General features: G+C 41.0%; 2 protein-coding genes across 4 annotated transcripts in view; one reads left to right on the forward strand and one right to left on the reverse strand.

Annotated features, from left to right (window-relative positions):
- CFDP1 (chromatin stabilizing protein CFDP1) overlaps positions 1-23,863 on the reverse strand; it is a 118,951-nt gene extending 95,088 nt beyond the window's left edge. For 2 of the 3 annotated variants that reach the window (XM_060650124.2, XM_060650121.2), the window contains exons 1-5: positions 23,692-23,863; positions 14,465-14,582; positions 12,967-13,186; positions 12,304-12,431; positions 795-914 (exon numbers count right to left, since the gene is read on the reverse strand). In XM_060650124.2, coding sequence (XP_060506107.1) covers positions 795-914; positions 12,304-12,431; positions 12,967-13,186; positions 14,465-14,582; positions 23,692-23,755 — 650 coding nt within the window. In that variant the 5' untranslated portion in view covers positions 23,756-23,863. Of the gene's footprint in view, positions 1-794; positions 915-12,303; positions 12,432-12,966; positions 13,187-14,464; positions 14,583-17,531; positions 17,638-23,691 lie in introns of all 3 variants that reach the window. The other variant, XM_060650123.2, reaches the window with a different exon arrangement.
- A 774-nt stretch (positions 23,864-24,637) lies between these two features.
- LOC132691319 (tigger transposable element-derived protein 1) lies at positions 24,638-26,152 on the forward strand. The gene has a single exon (XM_060652754.2). It carries the CDS (start codon positions 24,638-24,640, stop codon positions 26,150-26,152), a length of 1,515 nt encoding a protein of 504 aa, XP_060508737.2.
- Positions 26,153-26,525: the final 373 nt, after the last annotated feature.

A 26,525-nucleotide genomic window follows, 5' to 3' on the forward strand; every position in this document is an offset into this window, starting at 1 on the left:
AGAAAACCGACAATTTTTGTTTTTTAATGTAAAAACCCAGACAAAACTTTACCGTTCGTAGCGACGAGATAGGTAGGTATGTTTAGGGAGGGAAGGGTCGGAGAAGCCCCTGGAAGTGACCTGTTCCACCTCAAACCCTCCAGGACACAGGCCTTCCCACAGAAGTCAGCGGCTGGCCGATGGGCACTGGCCCCGGGCCGGGATCTGCATTCCCGTGCCTGTATGCTAAGCGCCCTGCCTTCTCATACTGGCCGTGATGCTTTACATCTTACATACATGTTAAGAGGAAGGGAATTTTTATTTCCTCCAAAGGAAAACATTCAACTCTTCAGCTAAAAATAACTCAAGTAATATGGAAAATATGAAGAAAGAAAAATTATTAAGTTCCTGACAACGCGTTAACAGAATTATTTGTAAATCAGCTTTGACCTTCCTATGTTCCTTTGAGGTCCTTGGGGGATGGGACCGAGTACTCTAGCCCAATTTCCACTAGAAGTTCTAATAAACTGCTGATATTTTCATACAAAAATGATTTTTAAAAGTAAAGTCTACTACATGTTCAGCTCTGTGGTCAACACTGGAAATCAGCACTTTTTTCAGGCTGGAATCAAACGAGAAACCTAAGGCTAATTTTCCTTTGCATCTTCCATTTTGGCGACTATTTCAGGAAAGGCAAAGCGGCAGCAGAATTCCTGCTGTGGGGAAGCGAGTCCCACGAGCTAAAGGGGGTCCGTGTCCTGAAAGCCGCTTCACCAGCCGCCAGGCGCACCTGAGCCCGAGAGCAGGACACTCACCCGGACCCCGCAGGGAGCGGCGGCACAGCTGCGGGGCCAGCCGCCTGTGGCTTTTCTTTCTCGTTTTGCTTGAAGAAAGATTTGGCTTCTTTAGATGTAGCATCCACTTCCTTAGTCACCCTGCAAGGAAGCAGATGTCAAGTTTACAAGAAGAATAAAAAGAGAGAAACAAAATCTAAGGGGAATAAATGACACTAAGAAAGGAAAACACCCACTGAGCTTACGATGAGTTCTGGCTACTGAGTGAGGTTTCTGATTCAAGTCCACTACAACAGTTCTAAAGAAAGGCATTTTTCCCTTACTAAGTGAACAACAACAAATGTACCTCATGTCCCTAAAATCCCCTCCATTACTTCTGCCAGAAGGCCACACGCTCCCGCAGTCACTGCTGACTCACAGCCCCTGTGGCTACCGACATGATGGCTGAGAAGGCTCTGCCACTCACCTCACGTGGAGATGAGGACTCATATTTAAAGGTCTAGTAAAAGTTGGAATAGGGAGATGGAATATTCGGGAGGAAAACACTACATTATTTCAAGAAGAGCAACAGTATAAACAATTGGAAATACTCCGCAGAATGCTCCTATTTTACAGCTAAAATAACTGAAAGATGAAACAAAATACCTTAAAACTGGCTAGATCAACACTCATTTGGGAGTGGAAAAAAGCTACAGGATTGAGAAATCCTGTCCAATGTCAAACCTGGAAAAATGGTCCTCAACAAAACTGAGTCCTAAAAGGATCAAATAGGGTTATTTACACTGTCTGAAATCTCCGCTAAAGAGAGAAGTGTCTAATGCCTGCTCGGTCTTGCCAAGTCAATAAAAACATCTGAGGAATTTTGTTTAAATTCCAATCTATCTGTAGGAGGGCCCAAGATTAAGGTCATCGTACTCTAAATGTTCAACCAGGTCCTCCAGTAAATTGGCCAAGAATAATGGCAGGTGAATCCAATAAAGTCCATCTTTGCAGGAATGTAAGCCTGTCTCTTCTCTCCTTCCATCCAGGCTTCTTGGGAGCAGAAGCAAGGTTTCTTATTGAGAGCCATCTCATTCCTGCATTCAGCGCTGTGTCACCTACTCAAGCGGCACAGAGTAAGAGTTGGAGAGTTCTGTATTGAGAATCTTCACCGGGAAAGACTGGCAAGTTAATCTTGAGGGGTGACTTAAAGCAACACTACCTTCTGTTACTCGCCTGCCCACATTCTTGCGATGGCTCAGTATTACTCAGAGGATCAAATATAAATTGCCAAACCTCCCATTCAAGACCCTCCAAAATCTGGTCCTACCTTACTCTTTATCAGGCTTAATGGGTGTATCTCTCTACTCTCCCAATGAACTTCTCAGTAATGAGAGTCAAGAGTCAAAAACAGGACAGAGAATTTATACCACAGATTAGATCATCATTCAGCAAATATATACTCCTTTCCTGTTAAGCAAGAAGAAACTTGTCTAACCCCCTGATGTTGAGCATGGGCACACGCTTCAATGGTCAATGAGATGTCTGACAGGAAAAGGTTTAACGTGTCTGTGCTCTCTCACTTGCCCCTTCAGTTCCCTGCGTTTGGCCCCATAAGAAGAATACGCCTCAAGCTGGTCCAAGATGGCTGAAAGACACACACTGCAGATCTGAATCCAACAAGCAGCTTAGAGCCAAATCCAGATCAGCTGAACCCCAGATACTCAGAAACACACAGGCAACGAACAAACGCTTGTTGTATACCAGAGTTTTGGGGATGGTTTGTCACACAGCGTTTCTGTTGCAATGGCTGACACATTTACATTTCATGAGCAAGAAACAGGAAATCTAAGGAGTTAAGTCACTTTTCCAAGACTGTCCAGAGATTAAGCAGCCATGCTAGAGAAAACTCCATAGTAGACTCTGTTTCTCAAAGATGGCTGCCACAACCCATTCTACATGCTCTTCCAAAACCCGACATCACCTCAATGAGAAGGGAGGTATAGGGCACCCCCTCCTTTTAATCAGGTGGGCCTCCCCTGATTAATCAGGGGGGCCCTCCCCCCACTCATCTTCTCTCTCTCTCTCAAAAATAAACAAACATGAAAAAAATTGACTGCCAATTGACAGAGTGCTGCCAATTGACAGAGTTCGGTGGAGGTGGCACTACATGACTCCTGAGGCTAGCTGAGAAGATGACACAGCTCTTACCTGGCGCTCTCTCTTGAGAATGCAACCTCTAAACCTCAAGTTACCATGCAAGATGCCTGGCTCCTCTGGTCCACCACGCTACGCAGAACATACAGGAAGACCACACAGAAAGGGATGCCTGAAGAGCCTGCTCTGGTCCAGGCCTAAGACATGAGAACAAGGAAACTTTCGAGGTGGCTTCATATCCAGCCACTAACCACAACTGCTTGACACCCTGCACAAGAGCTGCCTGAGCCCAGCTACCCTCCAGAACTATGAGAAATTACAATAAAACAATTGTTTTATGCCACTAAAGTCTGAAGTAATTCTTTACACTGCTATACAGGCAACCAAAACAAACCCACACCCAAACCTAAACCTTAACGCAGAATCCCAGGGTACTGGACTAAAGAGTTGCTTTGCATCTCCTTGCCCTGGGTAGAATCTGGGGGCAGACCTGAGATGGCTCATTAAGAACAAGTGGATACTCAGCACGCTGGGTGGCTCAGTCGGTAAAGCGTCTGACTTCCACTCAGGTCATGATCTCACGGCTCGTGGGTTCAAGCCCCATAGTGGGCTCTGTGCTGACAGCTCAGAGCCTGGAGCCTGCTTCGGATTCTGTGTCTCCCTCTCTCTCTGCCCTCCCCCCACTCATCTTCTCTCCCTCTCTCAAAAATAAACAAACATGAAAAAAAATTTTTTTTAAGGAACAAGCAGATACTTGCACTTAGAAATGATGGTCTGAACACACACTTGATTCTCCACTCCCTACTACACAGTGGTAAATAAATTTACAAAGGGCAAAATTACACAAGGATACGATGAAAAGATGCAACAGAAAAAAGATGCCACTCAAATTTTCTAAAGGTAGAAAGTAAAGAAACAAGTAGAAATTGGCTTTGGTTTTTGTTTTCTCTGACCTAAGCCTATAGCCATATGGAACGGCGAACAAGCAAGCTGATTTGTACTACGCTATTCCAGAATGGCTCAGTAAATTGAAATACCAGGAACCTTTGAAGGGAGAAGGAGAGGAGCAGGGCTAACGTGAGTTGCAAGTCTGTATCAGGAGCAACTAGATCCCAGACCCCCTTCTTGAACCTCATACCATACGGTGTCCCCCATCCAACCTGGCAAAACCCCATTACTCGTTGGAGAAATGAAAACCACAGAATTTCCAAACTCATTGCGCAGGGCTGAAGTCTCATTGTGAAAACAGGGTACTTAAATGAAAATCTATTTATTCACTCTTCCCTTACCACAGCAACCTCGAAAGCTATGTGCTCCACACGGCTGAGTTAGTTACAGGATGGAGGGCTGCCCACGTGGACTGGACTTGGCACCAGTAAAAAATATGTATACAGAGCTGACCCTCGAACAACGTGGGGTTAGGATCACCGACCCCCCACACACCTGAAAATATGCGTATAACCTCTTACTTCTCCAAACTTAACTACTAATAGCCTACTGTTGGTAGGAGGCCTTACTGATAACATAAACGATTTCACACATTTTGTGTATGTATTACACCATTTTCTTATAATAAAGTAAGTTAAAGAGAAAAAAATATTACAAAAATCACACAAGAAAAAATACACACTGAAGCGGACCCACACTTCAAACCTGTGCTGTTCAAGGGTCAACTGTACTGTGTTAAGCTGCTAAGTTTCTGGGTTTGTTTCCACAGCATAACCTAGCATAGCTTCATGATTATTATCAACTGAATAGGAATTTCAGAAAAAGAGAAAACACGTGAGAGGTTGTCAACAAAAAAGAAACTTTACTACTGACTTCCCACAGCATAGCTGACATCGCAAATTTTAAGATCCACATCAAGGCACATCACCGTAAGATCTTAGAATGTGCACAATAACAGATGAAGATCAAGCGGTCCAAGCTATAAGGAAAGTAAAAGAAGCCTTTATGCAAAGCATGTTTTGTTTTGTTCACTTGTTTTACCACAGCAACAACAAAGCTCTTGCCGCGGCCGCCTAAAGCAATTTGGTCAACAGTTTCTGAAAAGCAACCTAGACCCTAGATCCAGGCGCTGTGTTAGATATGGAACGTATAAATAAAAATATATGCACAGTCTCTGCCCTTTAGGGGCTCACAGTCCATCAGGACAGCCAACCATGAAATAAATCATGACAACACAGGATATATAGTAAGTTCCACAAAGAAACCATGAAAAAAGCATACCTATGGGAGTATCTCTGTTAGTTTCTTAATGCCAAGGTCCTTTCCACAGTCACAAAGAAATGACATCTATAAACTGTTATGTTTCTCTCAGGGACTTTAGGAATCAACAAGAAAAAACATAAGCAGACTTTTACTCTTCATTGATAGTTATGTCTGGAAGAAATCCATTTTTTTAAAAATTCTTTTCAATGTTTATTTTTCAAAGAGAGAGACAGAGCACGAATGGGAGAGAGGCAGAGAGAGGGAGACACAAGATCTGAAGCAGGCTCCAGGCTCCTAGATGTCAGCACAGAGCCTGACGCGGGGCTCGAACTCGTGAATGGCGAGATCATGACCTGAGCCGAAGTCAGATGCTTAACTCACTGAGCCACCCAGGTGCCCCTGGAAGAAATCCATTTTTAATAATCAGTAAGAACTTCAGCTCTCAAAATACCTTCTTCAAGGAAGAGAACAGTTAGGGGTGCCTGGGTGGCTCAGTCAGTTAAGCATCCAATTCTGGGTCTCTGCTCAGGTCATGATCTCACAGAGGCCAAGCCCCTAATAGGCTCTACATTGACAGCCAGGGAGCCTGCTTGGGATTCTCTCTTTCTCTGCCCCTCAACAGCTCGCGTACACAAACTGTCTTAAAACAAATACAGAGGGGCACCTGGGTGGCTCAGTTAGTTAAGCGCCTGACTTCATCTCAGGTCATGATCTCATGGTTGGTGAGTTCAAGCCCCGTGTCGGGCTCTGTGCTAACAGCTCAGAGCCTGGAGCCTGCTTCAAATTCTGGGTCTCCCTCTCCCTCTCTCTCTCTCTCTCTCTCTCTGCCCCTCCCCCACTCATGCTGTCTCTGTGTCTCAAAAATAAACATTAAAAAAAATTAAATAAACTTAAAAAAAAAAAAAAAAAGGACAACAGTTAAATTATAGACCACTTCAAATATACAAGAGGGAACCCTGACAGGAAACACCCACTATTAGCAATAGTCAGTTCAAGCGTTATCAGCAGAAATGTCATTTTAACTTCATTTCACTTCCTCAGAACTTCCTAAAAAGTCTTTATTTAGGCAGAAACTTTCCATGACTGGCCTTTTCCAAAAGGTGAATCATTTGGGAAAGTCTGAGCTAACTGGCTCAGCTGGTTATGTGATACAGAAGAATAAAAACTACTATTTTCCTGGGGTGCCTGGGTGGCTGAGTCAGTTAAATGTCCGACTTCCGCTCAGGTCATGATCTCGAGACTCGTTGAGTTCGAGCCCCACATCAAGCTCTGTGCTACAGCTCAGAGCCTGAAGCATGCTTCAGAATGAATCAATCAATCTCTCTCTCTCTCTCTCTCACTCTCTCTCACTCTGCCTCCCCCACTGGTGCTTTGCCTCTCTCTCAAAAATAAATAAATAAACATTAAAAAACAAACAAACAATTTTTCCTCATTCCTAAAGGATTACAAGCTACACATTTTTCAAGGGCAAAGAAAACAAAACAAAAAGATGAAAATCCACAGCTTAATCATTAAAACATAATTAAACATAAAAAACTAACTTTGTGCTAACACTACCTTATGCTTATACTTACAAATTCTTACAGTCATCACTAGCTCTTTCTCACATTTCTTAGATGCAGTAATGCTCTTAACTTGATACAAAGGGAAAAAGAAAAAGCAGAATAATGACATCAAGGGATTAAAAGATATGCTCAAATCCATATGTCAAGTTTGCATTTGGCTGTCAATTATAATTCAGGCCTCCCAAATTCCTATGTGAGGACTTCTTACAATACCTAAATTTTAAGTATAAATAATCTAAGTTAAAAAAAATCCTGCCAAATGCCAATTATTAACAGGGTTTTATTTTCTTTAGGAGGAAGGAGTTATAGAGAACGTTTGCTTGTCCCATTACGTATCTCTGCAATATACGTTTTTTAAGTAAAAAATGTACATTACTTCTGAATATGAAATGTATACATGAGAATGTATACATTTGTAGGGGGGAAAAAAGGCGCTTCCCTGAGCAATTTGTTTCTTTTTTTTTAAAAGACATCATGCTGCCCTCTTCTGACAAATGATAGAAATAGCAGATTCCCAAATACCTATCCAGTACTTAAAATTCCCATCCCTTTGCTTTACAAAATGAAATAGGAAATTTGTGTCATTAATATAAATACTAATACATTCACAAAATTTATTTGTTCAGAAAATTTAATGATTTCTCATAACAACAGTTATTTACCAGCTTTTCTTACTCCCTGTGTAGGGCTGATCATAAAGCTGTAAATCTTTCCTGGCTACCCTATATGACACATGGGAAATAATACAAGCCAAGAAAGAGTTCTAAAACTTTTTATATATTCCTAATGGTGTATCAAACACTTTCTGCATTATTTTGTACGATTTCCAAACCATTAAAGGCTTACTGTCAGTGTTCTGCTACCCTCTACTGGAGAACTCTATATATAGTTTCCAGTGTGATTTCCGGCAGCAAAATAACATTACTAATTCACATCATCAAGAATTATCTAATGGATCCCAAAATGATTGATTATCAGGGAAATGAGTGTCTTTACAATGAAGAATTCTGACAGATATTGCCTAAGTGGTCTAACTTACTGTTATCGATGTACTAGGAAGAAAAACATCACCTAGCATTTTTGTCTAGGTGACGAATCTGAAGCCTATCATGAGTAAACTATGCAAAATTCCCAACTAAGGACCATCCTGCAAAACAGATGGACTCTTAAAAACATACAATTGCTGGGGCGCCTGGGTAGCTCAGTCAGTTAAGCGTCTGGCATCCACTCAGGTCATGATCTCACAGTTCGTGAGTTTGAGCTCCGCGTCGGGCTCTGTGCTGACAGCTCAGAGCGTGGAGCCTGCCTTAGATTCTGTGTTCCCCTCTCTCTCTGCCCTCCCCGGCTTGTGCTCTGTTTGTCACTCACAAAAATAAACAAACATTAAAAAACAAAAAGAAAAAACATACAATCGACCCTTGAAAAACCAGCAGTTAGGGGTGCTGCTACCTGCCCACCACGTAGTCCAAAATCCACGTGTAACTTTTGACTGCCCCCAACTTAACCATTAAAAGGCTACTATTAACTAGATACCTCACTGATAACATAAACAATTAACACACACTTTGTATATGTATTACATACTGTATTCTTACAATAAACTAAGCTAGAGAAAAGAAAATGTTACTAAGAAAATCATAAGGAAAATACATTTATGGTACTGTGCTGTATTTAGTGGGAAAAAAAATCTACTTACAAATAGACCCATGTAGTTCAAACCTGTGTTGTCCAAGGGTCAACTCTATATACCAGTGTCACGAAATACTTAAATGAAAGGTTTAAAAAAGGGGCTTAACAAGAAAAGACTAAAAAGACTAAATGCAGAGTGTAATCTTGGATTAGATATTGGACTTGAACAAGAAATACAGCTATAAAAGAATTTATCATTGGAAAAACTGGTAAAAAACTTGAGTAGTATTGCATATAGAGCTACTTAAAATGTGGGCTACAAAACTACTTGTTATTGGTCCAATACAAGATGGGTACAGAAAATGTAAGTATTTGAAAATTTGTTTAGCAATCTGACAATGTCACAATATTCAAGACATGACTAGTGGACTCAATGAATACAAAACAATTTGGATACTGTCAAACTCGCAAGGTGGTCACATGTGACATCAGTGTATTAGTCACGCACAGTGCAACACTATAATGCATGGGATAGTTTAGGGTTATTTTATCAAAACCCCAAAATGTGACAAAACATAAGCATTTATTTTTATAAATTATTTTTACAATCATTCTAATTGTTAACCGAGTGTGACTTTTTAAATTTATAGTTTAAAATTAAATTAAGACGGGGCCCCTGGATGGCTCAGTCAGTTAAGCGTCCAACTTCGGCTCAGGTCTTGATCTCACAGCTCGTGGGTTCGAGGCCCGCTTCGGGCTCTGTGCTGACAGCTCAGACCCTGGAGTCTGCTTCAGATTTTTTTGTCTCCCTCTCTCTCTGCCCCTCCCCCCACTCAGGCTTTCTCTTTCTCTGTCTCTGAAAAATGAATAAACCTTAAAAAAAATTTTTTTAAATAATTAAATTAAGAAAGTAAAATCAGTATTATTTTCTTAATCCTAATGTACTGATGGCAAAACAAGCCTCCCTGGGTATTTCTCTAAAGAAAACAAAGCTTTTCTGAATGCAGCAGTAGTAAACCACGTGATGATGGAAGCAATTCCAAAGAAACAAGGCCAATCGAAGGTCAAACTGCTTTTACTTTACGAGCACTCATACACGGAGTTTGGTTTTTGATCATGTAGTGCTAAAACCATAGTGAGTTCTTTGCAGATGTTTTGGCTAATGAGGCAACGAATTCATCCAATCTTCATTGGTATTTATATACAAATCATAAATCCAAAACCAAAAGAATTCTTTGAAAGAAAGAGTACTGATCTAAAAAGCCAATAGAAACAGGTGCCAAATTCCATACATTAACGTTACTTAGTGTATTGTAGTCCTCCGAGAAAGAAGCGCTTTTGGTTAACTAAAGAAGAATAAGCCCCCGCCAAGACATCAGTCAGACTTTCTGGAAGATGTCTGCTTGGAAAGCTTGGTGAATCTGTGATAAAGAAGCTGATTCAAGTACAACTTTCCAGTAACACCACAGCTTGAAGGCTTCAAGATCTAGCTTATGATAGTGAGAATGATAATAAAGTTAGCAAAAGGTTTTTCAATGCATTTGAAGAATGCCAGGTTATTATTAACATGAAAATTATGATACATGTGTGATTTAAACATGAGGGTGATGCAAAGGATTCTTTTATCAGTTTCTGGTTGACAAACATTAACTGACACCAATCTGTATAATAAAACTAAGATTGCACTGTTAACAAGTGTGATTTGGAATTTAAGTGTATTGAAGAGTATGTTCTAATGGCACAGCTGCAAGACAGGAGAACAGATTAGATTAAGGAGCTTGTGCTAGAACATAAAATTAACACACTGCTTCCTTCGCTGAGAAAAATCCTGCCACCACAACAAACAACTCCACTGTTCTTAGTACAGCAGTAAAAATTGTAAATTATGTAAGGCTAATGCACTACATTTTTTCAATGCCTGTCTTTATATGTGTTAAGCTGAAAGCTGACCGGAAATGTGCATATGTTATATCGCGTGCTGAGGTACAATGGTTATGAAAGAGAAAAATGCTGTTGACAAGATGAGCTTCAGAATAAACTTAGTGTCTTTAAAAGAAAAACACCAGTTGGTCTCCAATTTTAAAGATCTCAATCAGACAGTATAACTTGGCTTATTAACTTGGCTTGACCTTTTGTATTTTTAATAATCTTAGTACTTCCATGTAAGGAAATGATTCAACATGATTTCAGTAGCAAATAAATTATAAATAAAAACGAAAGCCAGAAGCCTGGAAGAACAGAGTTTCTACAGATTAACATGTCTCACTGAAAGTTCTGAATTCCATTTTCTGTCAAAAGAATAGCCAGACACAGGAAATTCATGCATGCAGAAATCCTGTTTTCCACTGAAATATAACTTAAATTTAATTATAACCTGACAGGACAAATTGTTGGAATCGGCTACTGATGAAGCACTAAAGATAAACTTTGAAAATACAGTATCACTGACTTCATTCTGTATAAAAGTAAAAATAAAAATCTTGAACTTAACTGAAACAGTTTTAAAATCTGTATTTCCATCCTCACGAGAATATCTGTGAGATGGGTTTATGATGAGGATTATTAAGAAAAAGAAAGAAAGACAGGGCGCCTGGGTGGCTCAGTGGGTTAAGCGTCCAACTTTGGCTCAGGCCATGATCTCACAGTATGTGGGTTCGAAACTTGCGTCGGGCTCTATGCTGACAGCTCAGAGCCTAGAGTCTGCTTTGGATTCTGTGTCTCCCTCTCTCTCTGCTCCTACCCCACTCACGCTGTCTCTCTCTCTCTCAAAAATAAACATAAAAAAAAAAAAAAACCCACAGAATTTACATATCGATTATCCTCCAGTAGTGTGATCATATATCCATCATAGACACAATAAATTAACAAAGAAATGAGCTATTCTGTCACATTAAAAACTAAAAATTAATATACACAAGTATGTATTCAAGGTGTGCATCTAGATGTTAAGTATTGAGAATTGATACTTTAATCCTGGGTTTTTGTTTTGTTTTTATTATAGAATAATGTAAACATATAAACAGAACAGTGATTCCCTGTACTAATTATTTATACTCCCACCTTCAATAAACAGCATGCAGAACTATATAAATCTCTTCCTATTCCTATTTGATGTTCATTTAGACTATATTTATTGAAATGTATATTTGTATCTGTTGAATCTCATTGTTAAAAATTTGGGCTTGTATTTTCTATATCTTTTAAATTTATTTTTCTAGCAATTCCTTTTTATTGTGTTTTATAAGAGTATTGGTCTGCAGCAAGTTGAAAATTGTAATCAGCATCCTTCACCACAGATTTAGATAATAATGTGCATTAATGTGAAATTTAGTGGATGTAACAGTTATGTTATACCATGAAGAAGAATGCCCGTGTTCTTAGGAAACTGTGCAGACATATTTAATAGTGAAGCATCATGATGACTACAAGCAATTCTCAAATGGTTCAGCCAAAACAAAAAGACAATAATACAGATCTAGATGATGGAGACAGAGGCCACACATTAACAAGTGGTGAATGTGTATAATAGGTATACGGGTACTCATTGTAATACTAATTCTTGTAGCATAATGCTGTGTGAAATCTTTCAGAAGAAGTTGGGGAAAAATATTTTTAAAAAAATAAAAAGTTCTGCTCCACACAATTTATAAAACTAATAATGCCAAATTCTTTTTTCCAATATGAATTTTGGGGAGAAAATGGGAGAAATGACTCTTGCGAGAAATGACTCAGCCAAAGTCACAAGGCATGGTAATAAGTGGAACCAAATACTTAATTCTTTTTTTTTTTTCTCTCAGACACTTCACAATACCCACAACTACATCATGTTCCCTGATAATTCATGGAACCACCACTTTCCTGGAGTGGAAAACAAAACTCTTCCAAAATATCATGATGATAGAGTAGAATGAGGCCAGATGTCTAACACCATTCAGAAAGATGCTCATTTTTAAACAAACTAGTTTCAAAGTCTGTAACGGTCACCTTACCTGACTTCTTCACCAGCAAAATCAAACACCTTGGTGATTTTAACTTTTTCAGTTTCTTTAGGTTTCTCCAGCTCTTCTGCTCTGACCAACAATTTACTTGAACCCGTCCCTTCAGTCTTCCCTCCACTCTGTGAAAAAGGTAAGAGATACTATCACAGTTTCACATAAGGATGAAACCTAAAAGAACCATCCCAACATGCTATTTTGGGCTATTCTGAAATGTTTCACCTCCAAACTGAAGACCTACTGGAAATGTATTTGATTAGAAAGGCTTGCTTTTTCTACCATAGGGAATGCTTTGCTTTTTGCTTAGAATTCTTTTCAAAAGGCATCCGGTCACGGGGTGCCTGGGTGGCTCAGTCGGTTGAGCGTTCAACTTCAGTTCATGATCTCACAGTTTGTGAGTTCAAGCCCTGCATTGGGCTCTGTGCTGTCAGCGTGGAGCCTGCTTTGGATTCTGTGTCTCCCTCTCTCTCTGCCCCTCCCCCACTTGCAGTTTGCCTCTCTCAGTCTCTCAAAAATAAATGTAAAAAAGGAAAAAAAAAAAAGGCATCTGGTCTGCCTTCTGCTGTAAGCATCAAATCTCAGTTTGGAAATAAAAGTCTATCTGGGGAACTTAGGGTATTTCCGGAAAGTCTACACCTCGTGTGGCTATCGACTTACTTTAACTTGTGTATTTGGGGGCACTTTTGGCTTTGGTCCTACATCGTTGAGGAAGCTGGCCCAGAGCTCATCCTCCTTCTTCCTCCTTGCGTCGTCTGAGCCAATGTCCTCTTCCTGCTCTGCAGCTGCATCTCCGTCCTCACTGCTACTTCCCTCGGAGTCCTGGTTGGCGTCCTCCTCGTCCTCTTCTGCTAATGAGAGGCCACCTTGTTTTCTCTTCCTAAATCACCAACAGTCATGAGGAAAAGGAAAGACAAGACAGATAATGTGAAATTATTTCAGCTATCCCCTCCTCGATTCCAAACATACTGTTGCAAATCCGAGAAAACTTTAAAATCTGAGGACTACTGATTAACACCCCACCACCCCCCGGGGAAGGCAGGGGAGGTAAGCTGAGATTCTGTGGAAGGAAAGAATTGAGCTCATACAGTTAGCAATTTCCCCAAACACTGAGACTCAAAATATAGTGATTTACTTCTAAATCAGGACCAGCTATTTTCACGAAGAAAACACCCAAAATCACCTCACAGAATCAATCTGTCCAGGAAGTGTGTTCCAAGAACATATACTCCAATTGGAGAACATGTTCTATTGAGGAGAGCATCAAATTTATTGGCACTGTTTCTTCCTAGAGTTCTCAGGAGGTAAAAAAAAAAAAAAAAAAAAAAAAAAAAAAAATCCATGTTTTTTCCCACTTTCTGAAAATATGAAAGCTGGCATACAGAAAAACTCAAGGACCAGAGAACTGGGCCCAAGACCTAAAAGAGTAAATTGCTTCTTAGACTATTCTGACTTCAATTTTCATTATGAAAATTCTTTTTCCATTTTTTATAAACGATAATCTGCTTTTTTGCTTCAATGCCCAAAAAGATATAAATACTAACCAAAGAGAGATAAAAGACTTCTATGGAAGATTCTCTTATCTGAGCTAAATAGCCTGTCAACATTTTCATAATTTGGTGGTGGTGGGGGTGTAATTCAGTAGCAGGCTTATGGAATGCAATTTGCTAATATTTATTAAAAAAATTTTTTACTGTACAAACCCTGGATCAAACGATTCTACTTCTACAGATCTGTTTCACAGATATACTTGTACCTGTACAAAAAGACGTAACAAAGAATATTCACTGGAGTCTTGTTTGCTGTAGGAAAGACAAGGTATAATCTAAATGTCCTTCAATAAGGGAATGCTTAAAACAAGGTGTAACCACCTAATGTAACACTATGCAGTCACTAAAAAGAAGAAGGTATAGCTAACTGTACTGCTGTGCTATCACCTGCAAGATGTGAGACAGTGAAAATAAGAAACCATACACAGAGGATGCCACTCTTTGTTTTGTGGGGTCTTTTGTGTTTAATCCTAAATGTCACCAAATGTTTCCCTTGGAAAGACAAAGATAAGAAACCCTGGTAGTAAGAACTCATCAGACCAATCCCAGCCATCAGGAAAGCTGTGACAACAGCCCCTGACTTCCAAGGGCCTTGAGGGCAGCATCACCTGGATGGAATGCTCTGAGCCTTTCTTTTTTTCCCTTTGGTTTTCTGTGTCTGCTCTTCACCATCCACTTCATCTTCCTTCACTAATTCATTTACATCATCTTCACTATACTCTCCACCTGAAATCACACACATAATAGGGTGGTCAGACACATCGAGACAAGACATTTTCATTAAAAATAAAGTCTAGTAGTTTCCTCTATTCTTGGTCTAACGAAAATATCATTTCCTTAGGGAAGTCTTCCCTATTCTAGGCCTCCAGATCATCCATATTTCCCTCCATAAGTCAACCTGCTTATATTTGATGTTTGCAATATCTATTATGCTCTCCACACCATGAGGACACAGATTTTGTTTGTTAAGTCTTTGCTGAATGAATGAATGAATGAATGAATAGAAATTCCAATTCTACTACTGTACTGTTCAAAGAAGAAATTACTGTTCCCACCACAACTTGGGTATCTTTCAAAAGTAATCAAAAGAGGGGCACCTGGGTGGCTCAGTAGGTTAAGCGTCTGACTTCAGCTCAGGTCATGATCTCACAGTTAGTGGATTCGAGCCCCATGTTGGGCTCTGTGCTGACAGCTCACAGCCTGAAGCCTACTTCAGATTCTGTGTCTCCATTTCCCTCTGCCTCTCCCCCACTTGTGCTCTGTCTCTGTCTCTCCAAAAAAAAAAAAAAAAAAAAAAAAAAAAAGTAATCAAAAGAGACCTTGACAAAAAAGAGGCCTCAAGACTTCCAGGTAGACACAGCAGAAAGAACAAACATGTCTAGGGATGGCTAGGCAGCTCAGTCAGTTAGTGTCCAACTCTTGATTTCAACTCAGGTCACGATCCCACAGTTCATGGATTGAGCCCCGTGTCTGGCTCAAAGCCTGCTTGGGATTCTCTCTCCCTCTGTGTTTTTCCCCTGCTCACATGTGCACACGTTCTCTCAGTAAATAAATATTAAAAAAAAAAAAGTCCAGTTCCCATCCTCAGACACTGACATTCAGGGGTTCCCAACGAGAAGGTGGTACCTGGATGCCCAGGATGACCACGCTCTATAGGCATCAGTCAATAAATCCTGTCCTTATGGAGATTCAAGTAGTTTTCTTTTTTACTTCATGTAAACTTTCATTTGAAGCATAACACACACACTGAAAAGCACACAAATCTACCGTACAGCTCAATGAAATTACACAAAGAGAACACACTTGTATAACCAGACCTAGCTCAAAAACCAGAACACGAACCAGCATCCCAGAAGGCCCCTTGTGCCCTGTTCCGGGCATTGGCCACCACCCCGTCCCAAGGACCATCGTGACTCCTAACACCACAGATCAGGTTTGCCTGGTTTCCACCCTTAAACAAACAGAAGCCTACAATTTGACTCCTGAGTGTCCAGCTTCTCTCACTCAACATGCTGTGTGTAGGTCACCTACTGTAGCTCAGTTTATTCACTCCCATTCTGAAGTCGTGTTTCACCGCATGACTGGACCATGATGTATTTATCCATTCTCCTGCTGACGAACAGTGAGGTTGTTTCTAGTTTGGGACTATTACAAATAGTACTGTTTTAAATATTCCTGTACATCCAATCAGCTTTTAAATATTTCACTCACAAAGAACCAAGGACCACCAAACATTTGAGGAAAGCCTCCAATATGAAAGGCAAAACTGAAAACATGAAAGTCATTCAGAGATAACACAATAAGAAAAAAAAAAAAGCCTTTATAAAATCTTCAAAAAGATAAAAGAACGTATTACCATCACGACATAATGACTTCAGCATTTTTCAAAACACTTGAAAAAAACCTAGGGATTCCTGGGTGGCTCAGTCAGTTGAGTGTCCGACTTTGGCTCAGGTCATGATCTCACAGTACGACAGTGCAGAGCCAGCTTAGAACTCTCTCTGCTCCTCCCCTACTTGCATGCATCCATGCTCTCTCTCACTCTGAAAAATAAACTGAGGGTTGATGGGGGGTGGGGGAGAGGGGAAAGTGGGTGATGGGCATCGAGGAAGGCACTTGTTGGGGTGAGCACTGGGTGTCGTATGGAAACCAATTTGTCAATAAATTATATTAAAAATAAATAAATAAACAAACATTAAAAAAAACTTTAAAAACTCTTGAAAACTACAAATACAATAGCAGAACAAAGCTGATGAGAAGCAGCCCATCACGTGGGCATTCTCATGTGCAGAATGTGCATTTGACCCCAAGTGACAGGTGAAAGTGGTTCACGAACAAAGGACTGAGTTCCAGGCTAAGACAGCAGTCTGAACACACAAATGTCATTTCGCTTCCCTTGAAAGCCCAGTAAAATCACTACAGCAAAAAACATAAACCTACAAGCTAGGTAGGTACCTAGCTGCACTGTATTTGCAAAACAACAACAACAACAAAAACCCACAACACTGGAAGGATAAACAAAAAAACTAATGAAAATAGGTACCTGTAAGGTTAGGGTTGAACACAGTGGGATAGCAAGGGGTAAAAGCAAGAATTCTGTGTTTATCTTTCTGAAGAATTTTGAAAATCCCTTAAATTAAGAACAGTTGGAATAAACAAATACTTATTTGAATAAATAACTCTACACCCAAACAATAACGTAACTGATAAAGAAAGGATTTATTCCAAGGACTTCAGAAACACAGTATTTTGACTGTACACCCTTAGCAAGATCCATCCTGAAGACAAAAAACAAACAAAAAAACAAAAAACGAAACAAAACAAAAAACTCTATTCCATGTAGTAACATCAATGTTGGTATTTTGAACCTATTTCATGTTGTAGGTTAAAGCAAGTAATGATGCTGATCATGTTAGGGATCCAGATCTTCAGAGTAAGAGAAATGATGCACAATTATAAAATCAAAGAAATCAGATGAAAATTCAAATGTTAAAACTGCATTAAAAATACCAGTATGAGGGTGCACCTGGCTGGCTCAGCAGGTAGAGCATGTGACTCTTGATCTCGGGGTTATAAGTTCAAGGCCCACACTGGGTGCAGAGATTACTTAAAAATAAAATCTTTAAAAAACATTAGTATGAACTCTAACTCTTTTTAAGATAAATATTTTCTTACTCTGTTCACTGAAATGGCACAGAAACAATGTCACCCTGGTAGCAATGGGCATCTATTCAGAGTCCAGATTATATCCCTTGATATGACTCATCATGAAAAGGGCTCCCTGGAAGAAACCAGGCAATTTCAGGTATGAGGGAAGGAAAGCACAAGGTGAAACTGGGACATCTTGCGGTGTCAGAAAGCAAGGTAGTTACTTAAGAATAATGGGTCACATTTAAAGGATGTAAGATCCAGCTTGAAAGAACTTCTAGTGGCCAAAGTGACGACTTGAGCATTAAAAGGAACAAGTGTGAGTACATATAGTGAATCAATAAAAATCTGTACACCCTTTATGATATTTTTAAAAAAGACAAAAAATAGGGATGCCTGGGTGACTCCATTGGTTGGGTGTCCAATTCGGCTCAGGTCATGATCTCGGTCGGTGAGTTCAAGCTCCGCGTCAGGCTCTGTGCTGACAGCTCGGAGCATGGAGCCTGCTTCGGGTTCTGTGTCTCCCTCTCTCTGCCCCCCTGCCCCGGCTCACACTCTGTCTCTCTCTCAAAAATAAGTAAACATAAAAAAAATTTTTTAAGACAAAAAATGATTTGTACTACTTAACCTACTATTAAAATTATTCCCTATTTTGGAAGTTAATAATTAAGGAAAATGAAACATTTATTCTGTCCCAGTTGATGAGAGAAAGCAATACATCACAGAAGAACATTAACTAAAAAATGTAGAAAAACCACAGAATTAGAAAAACATCACTTCTCACGCTGTAATGATAGCAATTTAAGCAAAGATTATCAAGTAATGTTCTCAAAACATACAGTTTTAACAGTTAAGTGTATTACGACACAGAATTCTTCAGTTCGAAGGAAAGAAACAATTTTTTTTTAAATGTTTTAATGTTTTTATTTATTTATTTTTTTTTTTAATTATTTTTTTTTTTTTAACATTTATTTATTTTTGAGACAGAGAGAGAGCATGAACGGGGGAGGGTCAGAGAGAGAGGGAGACACAGAATCTGAAACAGGCTCCAGGCTCTGAGCGGTCAGCACAGAGCCCGACGCGGGGCTCGAACTCACGGACCGTGAGATCATGACCTGAGCCGAAGTCGGCCGCTCAACCGACTGAGCCACCCAGGCGCCCCTGTTTTTATTTATTTTTGAGACAGAGAGAAAGCAGGAGCAAGGGAGGGGCAGGGGGAGAGGGAGACACAGAATCCGAAGCAGGCTCCAGGCTCTGAGCTGTCAGCACAGAGCCCAATGCGAGGCTTGAACTCACGGGACTGTCACATAACGACCTGAGCCAAAGTTGGACCTTTAACTGACTAACCCACCCAGGCGCCCTAAAGGAAAGAAACAATTACACAATAGAGGGGTCAGACTCTCATCATCTGGAGTCAGGAGGTGCAACTAAGGTGACCAACTTGGATTGTGTGTCTTTGATGTTAAGGCATTTGAAACACACAGTCATCTATGATGCATTCTAGCCAAAAATACTTCAATTGAACCCACCCAGCATTTAGATCTAACTTGCAGAAATTTCAGAATTTCAGAATTCCAGAAAATTCAAAGGACAAAGGAACAACCTAAAAGACCAGGAGGGAGCAACCAAACAAATCTAGAAGACATTCTGCAGGACAGACATTCTGCAGGACGCACTGCTTGATCTCTTAAGCAAATCAATGTCATTACAGAGCATGCTAGATTAAAACAAATTTAAAAGATGGGACAACTAGGTGATTTGGGTAGCGCTGAACCTAACTGATTTGAATAAACAAGCTACAGTCTACTCTGGGTCAAATGGGAAAATTTGAGTAAAGTCTGTATGTGAAGATGTGTCAAATGTTTACTGGAATGGACAGGGAGAGACTGTTCACTGAAAAGGGCAGATAACAAAGTAACATGAAAAAGTATGATTTCAGGTTGGGGTTAAAATACAAATATCTACACTTGAGTGTAGAAAAAGACCAGCGTTCACTAAAGGATTAATACTGATAGTCTCTGGGTGGTGGGAATGTAATGATTCTATTTTTTTATGCTTAACTGCCTGAATTTTCTAACTTTTTTTACAAAGCTCATGTCCTGCTTTTATAGTAATATAAGGTTATTTTTCATCATAAAAATGGGTAAATGTTGCAGACAGATAAGGAGAAAAACATGGCTCTGGATCTTACATATGTAAAAAGATGCTCAATCTCACTGATAAGAGATAAGCAAATTTTAAATTATATATACACACAAAAAGATCAAATCCCATGCAGTTACTATGACAAAAAAGAAAAAAAGGGTAAGAAGCAAATAACATCCTTGTAGATAATGAAGAACAAAATGAATACATCTTGTCCAAAGACAGAGCTCCCCGTCACCTTTTCAGTCCCCCATGCTTAAATCTGAGTCGAACAACTATGAATCACTGAAAATCTTCTAGTAAAGTCAAAAGCAAACATATAGGGTGAATAAAAATCACCTTAGAGAAATGTTTCGTCACATTCTGAGGCTAGCAATACCTGCTACTAAAACAAGACAAGGAAATTACAAGAAAACTACAGACCAACATCCCTCATAAACAAATGCAAAAATTCTCAACAAATATAAGCAAATAAAATTCAGCAATGCATAAAAAGAATTGTACATCATGACCAAGTGAGTTTTATCCCAGAAATAAAAGGCTGCTCAAAATTCAAAAATCAATCATTAACTCACCATATTAACAGAAAGAAAAATCACACATAATCTTTTCAACAGAGGAAAAGGATATGACAAAATTCACTTCTCAGCAAATTAGGAGTAAAGGCAACTTCTTTAACCTGATAAAATGCATCTGTAAGGAGCAGTATATGCAGACTGCCAGGGTTCAAATCTTACCTCAGCTACTCTGTAGCTGAACAACTTTGGGCAAGTTGCTTAATTCTCTGTGCTTCAACTCCTTCGTCTGTAAAACGTGGAGAACAGCACATATTCATTAGTGTTATGTGATTGAGCTAGTAAGGAGTTAGTCCCTGTAAAGTGCTTAAAGCACACACACAAGGCATGTGTAACGTATAGCTAACATACTAGTGAAACATTGATAATTTCCTCTTAAAATGGGAACAAGGACATCCACTCTCACCGCTCCTACTCAACATCATGCTTGAAGTCTTATCAAGAGCAGAAGGGCAAGCAAAAGAAACAAAAGGCATACCTATTGTAAAAGAAAAACTAAAATGGCTTCTATATACAGACATCATGATCTCTCTTTAATTTATTTATTTTGAGAGAGTGAGAACACAAGTACACACGTGAGTGGGTGAAGAGGCAGAGAGAAAAACAGAGGAAGAATCCCAAGCAGGCGCCACGCTGTCAGTGCAGAGCCCAACATGGGGCTAGATCCCATGAACTGTGAAATCATGACCTGAGAAGAAATCAAGAGGTAGACGCTTAACCAACTGAGCTACCTAGGTGTCCCTCATAATCTCTTTTATTTGGAGAGGAAAGGGTGAGGGTGGCCTTGGAACTGTTAATTCTGGTGATGGTCACACAACTCTAAGCATTTATCAAAACTGATAGAACAGTCAGTACAATGAAAACAGTAAATTTTACTGTATGTAAGTTAAACATTAAAAATTTTAAATTAGTTTTAATATCCACAGAGCACTAAGATTCAGCACTATGAAACGAGAACATGATGCTATAAAAAAGGACTATTCGAGGGGCGCCTGGGTGGCTTGGTCGGTTAAGCGTCCGACTTCGGCTCAGGTCACGATCTCGCAGTCGGTGGGTTCGAGCCCCGCGTCGGTCTCTGTGCTGACAGCTCAGAGCCTGGAGCCTGTTTCAGATTCTGTGTCTCCCTCTCTCTGTGACCCTCCCCCGTTCATGCTCTGTCTCTCTCTGTCTCAAAAATAAATAAACGTTAAAAAAAAAAAATTAAAAAAAAAAAAAAGGACTATTCGAGGAACAAAAAAGTTATTCAAATGTAAAAATATGAAAGGAAAAAATACAGGAGTTGAAGATACTGAGAATTTCCCATGAAGTGGAAAAAAGTCAAGGGTTAGAAAATAGTCAAGGGATAAAAATTAGAGGGCCAGTACAGAAGATCTAACATAGGATTCAACATCTGAATAATGAGTTTTCCAAAAAATGACAGAAAATGAAGAAAGGAGAATACCTCCCCCCAAAAGTTCCAGAGGCCAAACACAATCGATGAAAACAGACTCCTACCAAGTTATAGCGCTGTGAAATATCAGAAAAATCAGGAACAAAGACAAGGTTCTATCAGCTTCTAGAGATAAAGAGATCTTACATACATGAGCAGAAATCAGCAAAACAAACTTCTTAATAGAAACGCTGGAAGTTAGAAAGCGATAAAGCAGCTCCTTTAACATTCTAATGGAAAGCTATCATTATAAATCCTAGCATTATTATTACAAAACAGAATTCTATACCAAACAAGCACCAATTAGGCCTTAGGGTAACATCATTATTTTTAGAAATACTGTTTTCACACCTTGAATGTCTACTATGCATCATCCGTGCTCAAGTAGTTGAGGATTTATTCTCATTTCGGTGGAACACGCTAAGGAAAAAAAGACAACACAGGACCCAAGAAACGGAATCCAACAGAAACGGAAGACAGATGAATGGAACACCCAGAGGGGTGATGGTGACAACGATACTAGGTTTAAAGTGGTAAAACCAAGGCAAGGCGGAAGTCAGAAGGCAAAGACAGGACTTCAAGATGAAAGTAAAAGATTATTTAATGAATCAAATTACCTTGAGAGATGATTTTTATACAATTCTGAGAATTTAGGGTCAAATTAATAGGAAGGACATAGACACCTAAGCAACAGCAAAATGGCAATTATTAACTCCACAGAAAGCAAGTAGTGTAGGAAAAGCAATCACAGGATCTATCACCTGGTTCAGAGCTGAACCTGGGGTTGTTCACAGTCAGTACAAAAATGTAAACATGGAATACTGATCTAACCAAAATTAGACATGGTAACAACGGCAGGCTGGGGAGTTGGGGAGGGCCTGATGGTGGAAGGGTGTGTGTTGGGAATGAGGGGGAAGAAGTAAGAGGGTATTAAAATAAGACCTACCGCGCCTGGGTGAAGCCCGCACACAATGAAAATACCAAATTAAAAACTGGAAAGCAGTTTCTTCCGCGGGGGAATGAAGCGGGATGAAGGGTGATGGCAACCGTTAGTTTTCTAGACAGGCCTTTTAGAAATATTGGACTATGTTTATGTGGATGCACAACTTTCATTAAAACGAAAACTAGCTTTCAGATAACCACTCTGGCCATCACAAGACCAATGTTGGTGGACAAGAATGGAAACGGAATGGGGCAAACCAGTTGGGAAGCTATGCCTTAATCCTAGCGAAGAACGGCAGTTCGGTGGCAGTGAGTGAGATTGGCGAGGAAGCGGTCAGAAAAACGATTTTCCACGTAGACACAACAGCACTTATTGACTGCTCGAACCAGGAGAGACAGTAAGGATGGATGAGTCCTAAGGGTTTTGTTTGATCGGAGCGACTGTGTGGGTAGATCCTCTCCATGAGATGGGACAGTCTGAGGGAAGGCGCAGGATGGGGAAGGGGTAGGTTCGAATGACCCCTTTAAGTTTGACAAACCTACGCCAAAAAGAGGAAGGCGGGGGGAGGGGGGGGAGCTGAAAAGAGAGTAACAGGTATACGTCGCAAAAGGACAAAATGCATCATACGTGAACTTTCTAATAACTAGATCCCATGCGAGGGCAGAGAGTAGACAGATTTATCTTGGACGCGGTGCCGGCTGGCAAGCCCCTCGGGACGAAAGGTCTGACGACAACATCCTACGCTCACACTGCCTTTCACGGGAGTTCAGTACCAGCGCGGTGCGGGTACCGACAGCCACCGCCAGCGTCCCCAGATCAGGGTGGTGCTCACGTGCCGGTTCCCGCGCTCCGGGAAGGGGCGGAGGCTCGAGCCAGGCCGCGGGCAGTGGCAGTGCGAGACGCCCGCGTGCACGCGTCTCGGCCCCGCACCACCGCGCGAAGAAAGCACGCGGGCGAGGATGCGGGGCTCGCGCGGTGGGGACGCTCGAGACCGGCGCCACCGGGGGCCCCGGGCCACGCACGCCGGACCAAACACGCCTCACGTGAAGCGCGGGGCGGGGCAAGCCTCCTCTCGCCTGCGGCCCAAACGCTCACCCGACGGCACGTAGTCTTCGTCCTCCTCTGAGGTGGAGAAGTCTTCGGAATCGAATTCCTCCATGTTTCTGCTGCACCGGGCGGACGAAGCCACAGGACCGCAGCAGCTGCCCCCAACGGCAAAGCTCTAGGGAGAGACCATAGAGCTGCGGTGGGGGAGCCGGCGGCTGGGGCGGCCCCCACAACGTGTGCGCGTGCGCAAAAAGGGCTACGTATTCCAAACGCGACACTTCCGGGCCAATGCCTAGCGCCTGGCGCTGCTGTAGTGGTTGACGGAGCACAGGCTCCGCGTGGAAGCGGTGCCTGATGGAACTTGTAGTCTCCAGCGCTGTCTGGACGCTTTGATTTAATAAATGTGCTTAAACAAAATTATATGTCTGTGGGAATACAGTTGACGTTCGTTATTTACAGCTTGGTATTTTCGAATCGCTTGCTTGCTTAAACTTACTGTACCCCCAAAATCAATATTCGCGGTGCTTTCTGGGGTTATTCGCGGACATGCGCAGAGGATGAAAAGCTGGAGTCAACCAGCGGTGCGGTGTACTAGCAGAGGTTGAACAAGGCAGACAATGGGCTTTCTTGCTTCATCTCTCATGCTGTAAATAATTGTCCTATTTGCAGTCTATTTGGTGCCACGTTTTTTGCGTTTCCGTGCTTTTTGTTGGTGATTTTGCTGTTAAAAATGACCCCCAAGCGTAGTGGTGAAGTGGTGCCTAGTGCTCCTAAGCGCAAGAAGGCTGTCATGTGCCTTATGGAGAAAATACGTGTGCTAGATAAGCTTCGTTCAGGCATGAGTTGTAGTGCTGTTGGCCGTGAGTTCAATGTTAATGAATCAACAATCCGGTACATCAAGAAAAAGGAAAAGGAAATTCGCCGATCTGTACGTGAGGCTGCTCCGGAAAGTGCTAAAGTAACGTCTATAGTGCGTGAGGAAGCTATGGAAAAGATGGAAAAGCGGCTAAATTTGTGGATTCATGAGATGACAACCGATAAAAAAGGCGTGGTGGACAGCATTGTCGTGAGGCTGAAAGCCAAAGAAATTTACGGTCATGTAACCCAAGGCCAGAAAAACGTTAAACCTTTCTCCGCCAGCGCTGGCTGGCTTGCACGTTTCAAAAGGCGATATGGTGTGAACAATGTTAAACTTGCAGGTGAGGCAAGTTCTGCAGATCGGGAGGCTGCAGAAGAATTTAAAAAACATTTACTGAGTGTTATACAGGACAAAGGATACGTGGAAGAGCAGGTTTTCAACGCTGATGAGACTGGCTTATTTTACAAGGACGTTGGCAAAAGAACCTATATAACACAAATGGCCTGCAAAGCCCCTGGCTTTAAATCATTCCAAGACTATGCAACCTTGCTGTTGTGCACTAATGCCAAGGGCGACTTCAAGTGCAAACCTCTCATGGTATACAGAGCCCAGAATCCACAAGCACTTAAAGGGAAAAGCGTCAACCATATGCCTGTCCATTGGAGATGGAACAAAAAAGCGTGGATGACATCCAGCTGGTTCCACAACTGCTTCGTACCAGAAGTTGAATGCTATCTCCAGGGCAGAAACCTTGCCTTCAAGGTTTTATTAATTTTGGATAACGCCCCAGTCCATTGCTGTGAAGAACTCAAAAATGCCCACCCCAACGTAGAAGTTCTTTTCATGCCCCCAAACACTACATCTCTCATCCAACCCCTGGATCAGGGTATAATAAAAGCTTTCAAGGCACACTATACCAGGGAGCTTTATAGCAAGGGTTTCCAGGCTCTCGAATCCAACAAGGAAACTACCATGATGGACTATTGGAAGTCAGTTACCATACGTAACGTTATTGATTATGTTGGGACAGCCTGGGGCAGCATCAAACAAGCTACTATCAATAGCTGTTGGAAAAATGTTTGGCCAGACTGTGTGCAAAATTTCGAAGGCTTTGAAGGTGTTGCAGAAAGCATAAAGAACAGTGTCGAAAACATAATGCATATCGCACGGCAAATAAGTGGAGAAGGCTTTGACGACATGAAGGAGGAAGATGTGGAGGAAATTTTGGCAGAGAAGGCAGTAGAACCCACCAACGAAGACCTGGACGAGATGGCAAAACAAGGCATTGGGGTCGGCAGTGATGAGGACGGCAATGAGAGTCAGCCTAAGACTTCAAGAATTGACCCTCTTACAGCGACCAAAATATCAGAATGGAATTCTGCCTTGGAAAGAATTTTCAATGACATGATAGAGTGTGACCCTATGCTTGATCGCAGCCTCAAATTTAAGCGCCTCACCTCCACAGCATTTGCCCCTTATGCCGAGATGCTTAAAGATTTGAGGCAAAAAGCTAAGCAGACAAGGCTGACCCAACTTTTCGAGCCAGTTTGGGAGGGAAAATTGCCGACTCCATCAAGTCACGAGAGGCAAACTCCTGAGGTTGAACTGCCAAATGTTGACATGCTTCCCTCTTCCTCTTCTGCAGAATAAACTCCACCTACCTCACCCGTGGTTATCGTGGGGCAAGCCAAGGTCAAGAGGTTTAACCACACTGTGTGCTGTAGCATCACACATCCTGCAGTTCCATCAACAGTAAGATTTTAGTTAATGTTTTAATGAAATCTCTAACGTTTTCCAGACTCTATTTGCATTACTGTGAAATATACAGTATGTGTTGGCGTACTTTGTGTTTATGTGAATATTGTTGTATGTTATACTGTGTGTTTGCTACATGTACTACATATGATTACTGCATGTGTGTGTCTGACTGAGGAAAAGAGTTAATACAATCTCAGTATTGTAGAGGATGTTATACAAAAATGCTGTAATTGAAACCGTGTTTTATTATATAAAAACACTGCAC

This window comes from Panthera onca, chromosome E2 (genome assembly GCF_046562875.1).
Source record: "Panthera onca isolate mPanOnc1 chromosome E2, mPanOnc1 haplotype 2, whole genome shotgun sequence".
NCBI lineage: Eukaryota > Metazoa > Chordata > Mammalia > Carnivora > Felidae > Panthera > Panthera onca.

Bases quoted from the DNA above. Each gene is read 5' to 3' on its own strand.
- LOC132691319 (XM_060652754.2), top strand. From the start codon at position 24,638: ATGGAAAAGCGGCTAAATTTGTGGATTCATGAGATGACAACCGATAAA.